At 44.3% G+C, this 6,087-nt stretch overlaps 1 protein-coding gene across 2 annotated transcripts in view; it reads right to left on the reverse strand.

Annotated features, from left to right (window-relative positions):
• The window catches only part of pvrl2l (PVR cell adhesion molecule related 2 like), a 309,284-nt gene extending 305,301 nt beyond the window's left edge, over positions 1-3,983 (reverse strand). The window contains exon 1 of one of the 2 annotated variants that reach the window (XM_061058984.1): positions 3,469-3,977. In XM_061058984.1, the coding sequence (XP_060914967.1) occupies positions 3,469-3,562 (94 nt within the window). In that variant the 5' untranslated portion in view covers positions 3,563-3,977. Of the gene's footprint in view, positions 1-3,468 lie in introns of both variants that reach the window. The other variant, XM_061058983.1, reaches the window with a different exon arrangement.
• Between the last annotated feature and the right edge of the window lie 2,104 nt (positions 3,984-6,087).

The following is a 6,087-nucleotide window of genomic DNA, read 5'->3' on the forward strand; positions in this document are numbered from 1 at the left end:
ACCTATCGTGCAACAGATGCTAATAACGCCCCCCCCCCCCCCCCGCAGCCTCGAGATGACCCGACCTCTCCTCTCTCTTTGATCTCAGAGTCTCGTCTCTGCGGCGAGTCAGAGCAGGCGGCGACACATCTCCCCTCCTCGTAATGACCCCGTCGTCTTCTGCCCCGCTGACAATTTCAGGGGACAGCTCTGACAGATGATACCACAGGTACACCCAGGTGAGAACAACAGGCTGACAGAGTCATGCAGACGGAGCCCGACTGCCTGCTGCTCAGAGTTTTGTAGCTGGTCCCAGTGGGAGGAAAAAAACTCAGAGAACTGTTTCTACTGGGAGTCGGAACACGTCTGCTTAACTCAGCGGTGCATTTTAGTGATGTTAACATGGCTTGTGGTTATCTCCATATCCATCACTGCAATGCTCTCCTGGAGAGTTGCCATGGCAATCACAGGCTGGTTAATAGATACCGCTTCCTGTTTCTGGCGTCGTATTTGCTCGATATTGTGAGTTAAAGTCTGAATGAGCGAGTTCAGCCGGAGGTTATCATGCTAACTTGTTGTGCATCAGTATAACTGATCACAAACCTTTTTTTTAAAACTGTCCTCGTTCAAATCCAAACAGCGTCAATCTGAGAGGTGGTGAGCTGCAGCAGGGGATTCTGTGCCCGTTGAAATTGTCTCTGTTCCTCACAAATAAATAACCTGGCAGACATTCATCTCTCAAAGTTTCTCTTCAGCCTCTTGCATTGTGCTTGCATCAGGCTGCAGAAAGTTTACAGTTTAGAGCTCGGCTGATATCAGCAGGCGGGGACAACCTGCCAATAAGTGCATCAGGTAACACCGATGGCAGATCTGGACAGAGAAAAAAAAAGTCATTGTTTCTTCTTCAGCGTCAGTTTAAATCGTGCGTTCCGTCTTATTATCGACGTCCCAAACTCTTATCGTCGTTTCTGTCATCGGTTTGTTCTTAAACTCTCACAAAAAACCCGCAAGACTAAAAAACTCTGACATGAATTTTGGTATTTTTACGGTTAATTCAGACAGTTTCTTTGATTGTTCTTGCACTAACTTTAAAGTCGAGCTCACCTGATATCGGCGGAGTAAAGTGTTAGCCAGAACTGACTTACTGCAAATATCTCACCGCATCAATCGGAACAGGGAGTAAAGTTATTTTTCTCAAGTCAAGTTTGAAAATGATTCTTTTTTTAAAAAGTATTTTGGAGGATTGAATGTGTCACTTCAATGTCACAGAGGATCGGGGAGAATGTAAGAAACCGGGATGAGAGAGTAGGAAGGGACGGGATGACGTGCAGTAAAGTGCAGAGGGTCGGAGTCAAACCCCGGCCGGCTGCCCGTTTGGAGGACTAAAGACTCCGTCCTGTCATGGCGTGGGAGATATTGCTCCATTAAAGCGAGGTCAGCTTCTTTCCTGAAATCAACATGCTACTTATTTAAAGTACCTTTCAGGCCTTTGTTGCTGTTAGTAGAGAGGAGAGCTGAAGACATGTTGGGAGGAGAGAGTGAGGGACGACGTGCAGCAAAGCAACGCTCCGACTATGACTTTAGCCTCTATACGTGGAGGTCGCTAGGCTATCTGATGCCCCCAGAACGCCACCTTTGAAATCTTTGTCGTGTTGTTTTTGATGTTTTCATGCCTCATTTTAATTCTTGCTTTAACTGCACTCTTCTAACACAGCGCAGGTGTCTTTCAGCGATGCTTTTCTTGTTTTTAATGTCTTAGGAAGGTTTTTAAATAATAACGTGTTCATCAGGAAGGTTATTTATACATTTATATCTGTTCTCTTTTTGGCACTGTGTTAGTGAGAAATGCAACGTGGCTTCAATGTGTGAAAGTTTCAGAGAGAAGGAAACGACAGTCAGATAAACGTAGACACACAGGATGCTCAATATAACCGCTAAGGCTATCCAGCGCCTCAAAAACAAAGAAGGTTAATATGATCCAGCCTTTCCTGTATGGATGCTGCCGTCTGCATTAGTATTTGTTCAACTTGAACACCGCCGGTCAGACTGAAGTTCTCTTTGTTATCATTTCAATCACATACAAGAACACAGAGCAACGACACGCTGTCCCTCCAGGACGACGACGCTGCAGAGGAGGTAGAAATTTTAAATATGAGGCAGAAACATGAGACTAAATGAGGTGAGAGAAACAGTTAGACAGGAAGAGACGGTGTTAAAAAAAGATCTCTCAGAGCGTGTAGAGTGCAGAGTGTACACGGTATATAGGAAGTACAAATATTGCCATAAATCTTACAAAGAAGCAGGGGCGTCTGATTATTTCCAAATTAAAAAAGGTGGATTTAAGACGCACTTTTAAACTGATTTTAAATTCTTACAGTAGCGTTCATGTATCTTAATATGTTGAGGATTCAGGATCATGTAGATACAGGGCCTGTTTCACAATGATTGATCACAGTGGGTTTGAACAGAGGACACCATCAGACAATGTTCGCTCACTGCAGCTCTCTGCTTTATGGATGAAGTGAAATCAGAAACCACAGAAGAAGCCTTTGTTTGATAATACTGCTCTGATATTAAAATGTACAATCCTACCTTCGCTTCTGCACTGCTGTCAAATTCTATTCTGTTTTTTTTATTATTTTTTTTATTAAAACATCATGTCACAGCACGTTCACTGATTTTAAAGGAGTATTTCCCGCCCAAAAAAGGCGGTGATATATTCATCCCTGGATATTATTCTGAATGGTCGATCAAATCAGGCTCTTCAAACCTTCATCTCTGTGTTGATGCATAATGAAGGTAGAGAGGTGAAAATGAGATTTTCTCTGTCTTAATCTCATGGTTACTCATTGAAGGCTCTCCATATTCATTCATTAAAGGGGCCACCTGAAGAGCAGAGGGCTGAGAAAGTCTCAGCTCCTTACAAGAGACCTTGTTTCCCTTCAGCCACACTGTTGCTCTGCAGACCGAGGACACATTTTCTGCCATTCCTCTAATGTCAGTAATCACACCTGCGCTCTGTATACGCGCCCCATTTCCCCTACGCCACTTTCCAGCAGCCAGGTAAACAGAGATTACAGGTCAGCCGTGTGGGATGAAGGGTTTGTAGAGGCTCAGGGAGGATTAGCTTCCCCTGAACAGTCACCTGCCGTCTGAAGCTGCGAGAAATTAGGACAGAAAGCACAAATGAGGAGAGCCACACCTCGCGTAATCATGGCGCACAGAGGCTCCACACACGCACAGCAGGCAGTGAGCTTCGGTAATAAACTTTTGAATACAGCTCGGACAGCGGGGAAGAAAAAAAACACACCGCAGCTTGAGAGGCGGTAGAGCCGGAGAAAGACGCGGCACTCCCGGAGCGAGGGAGGCGCGGCTGGAAGTACTCAGGTCAGCCCACACGCACTCCGGGACGCGCAGGAGTGGAAGTGGAGGAAATGTGAACGGGGTTTTGGTGGGGATTTAAACACAGCTCGGGTCGGTTGGTCTTACCTTGAAATGCGAGGAGGATCGCCGCCGCCGCCGCCACCAGCCAAGTCTTCCTCACCGGAGAGAGTGAGCAGCGCGCTGCGTAATCTCTCGCCATTCTTCAGAGCAGGAGACAAGGTGGACGTAAATATCCACAACCAGCGAGGGGACACCGGGCTCCAAAGTATTCCTTCTCCGATCGGAAACTTCGAGATCACTTCAAACCAGCCAAGTTACAGCCTCTGCTACCTTCCCCTACTAATGTTTGCGTGTTCCTCCGCACACACCGCACCGCGTTGAGTTACTGTCTCTCTTCCTCTCGGTGCCTCAATGACAGGGAAAAGAGTGAAACCCCTCCCTGTGTGGGACGGCCGCAGTGGCACAGGTAGCCCGTGGCTGCTCGTGCGTCCGCGCGCGTGTGTGTTTAGCGACGGTGCCTCTCGGAGCGATGTGCAAACAAAGTGTGGACGGAGGAGTGTGAGAGAGTCGGTGCAGCTCCGTGAGAGTGTGTGTGATGCGGAGAGCTGAGCGGGGAATATCAGAGTGATGTCAGCAGAGCGTCACCAAGAGGACTCGAGCCGTAATACTGAAGCCCGCGCGCGCGCCCGCGCCCACCCACACACACACACACAGAGCAGAGTGAGCAGTCTGACTGTTGGAGCAGGAAATAAACACACCGCATACCTGCGTGCGCGGAGGAATCTGGGTGTGTTCTGCTGACACCTGCCGCTCGTGTGTGTGTGCGCGCGCTGAGGGCTTACGTGTACAGGTACAGGTGGGGAAAAAATAGTTGCAGCACATATTTTTAACGTTTTTCTCTCGATAATATGCCGTAATTTATATTGATTATTATTATTATTATTATTATTATTATTATTATTATTATTATTATTATTATTATTATTATTATTATCAATAATAATAATATATCCAAAAAACCATATCTCCTTTTTTTTTTACCAGGAAGTCCCAATGAGATAGAAAACATGATGTTTAAAGAGAGACCAGGCTAAGCAAGCAGCCCAACACAACCACAAACACACTAACATACAATATAACACAACATGAGACAATTAAAGTAATGAAGAAAAAACATAAACAACACTACAGGAATCACAAACATTTTTAAAATCAGAATTCAAAAACATGAGTGAAAAACCACCACATGCGGCTGTGACCACCTTTGTTTAGTCTTATATCAAAGTGTCTAACCGGAGCTCTTTTTAAAGATTATGCCATGCCCAACAATATACAAAAATATTTAGAGCTCCCCCCTGCTGACTGGCTGCAGTATAGGTCATAAACCCCGCCTCCTCCATGTTAACAGATGGGTCAAAGTAGAAAATGAAACCAGGATTCTGTTGTTAAGGTTATTAACTTGCTGATTTACACCCTAGTATTTGTTTTTTTAAGTTTTGTTTTAACTTGTTATTTAAATGCAGAAAAGACAGGATGTGACATCATGATTGACAGCTCTGTTGACAAATGAGGCTCCCTGCAGTGATCTCGGCCGGATTAGCAGAGCAGCGGAGAAAAGGTGAGAGAAGGCATAACGGAAAACTAACTAAACAGTCGTTAAACTTTCCTTAAATGTGAAATCGTGCTGCTGATAGACAGAACTTTATGTCGTGATGTGGACTACCTGAGGGATCTTTGATGATTTATCGTTAGCTTAACGTGTGCTCCGGTTCATGGAAGTGGCTTGATGTCGGCTAAAGTTTTTTTAAAAAGTTGCTGACTTTGTCAAACCAAGCAGGATGAGAAGTAGTGAAATGGGGGCGGAAGCAAAGTGGTTAGTGGACATGCCCCATGTACGGAGGCTATAGTCCTCCAAGTGGGCGGCCCGGGTTTGAATCTGACCTGTGGCTCCGTTTCAGCATGTCATTCCTCTCTCTCTCTCTCTCTCTCTCTCTCTCTCTCTCTCTCTCTCTCTCTCCCTGATTTCTAAATAAATAAATAATCTTAAGAAGTAGTAAAATGTATTCAAATCAAACATATGCAGCAGCTTCAGATGGCAGCTGAAACTTTTTGAATCATTTATTTAAAAAATGATTCCTGCAAATCAAGCAATGAGCAATGTTATTTTTTATTATTGTAAAAAGACTAAAGCCAGGTCTCTAACGATGTGTGTCCATGTGTGAGGGTCCACAGAGACTCTAACACACACACACACACACACACACACACGTCCCATGCAGAGTCTCACGTTGCACAGATCATCAACAGAAAGCCGGCTCGAGCTTTCCGAGAAGGAAATAAAAAAAGAGCTTAAAAAAACATTGAGCTCATTATGGGGAAAATGGAGAAAACCTTGGGAGAGGAAACTCAGAGACACATTCCTCGTCTGCGTCTTATGAAAACAGATAATTAGCTTCTTAAAGACAATAATTGACTCAAAATGAAAAAAATATATTTGTTACAGTAAGAAGAAGAAATGCAGAAGAGAAGAATAATCCAACATAAATCAGATAAATAACATCAATAAATTAATTACAACACCCACAGAAGTTACAATATTTATCTACTGTCGTCTAGATATTATAAATTGAGATGATTAATTTATAACTTTAGAGAGACTTCACAGGAAGTTCACCAACAAATATAAATCCTGTTTAGATGTACGGAGGCCCTAAGCGGACACAC

The sequence above is a fragment of the Labrus mixtus genome, chromosome 16 (genome assembly GCF_963584025.1).
Source record: "Labrus mixtus chromosome 16, fLabMix1.1, whole genome shotgun sequence".
NCBI classification, from domain to species: domain Eukaryota; kingdom Metazoa; phylum Chordata; class Actinopteri; order Labriformes; family Labridae; genus Labrus; species Labrus mixtus.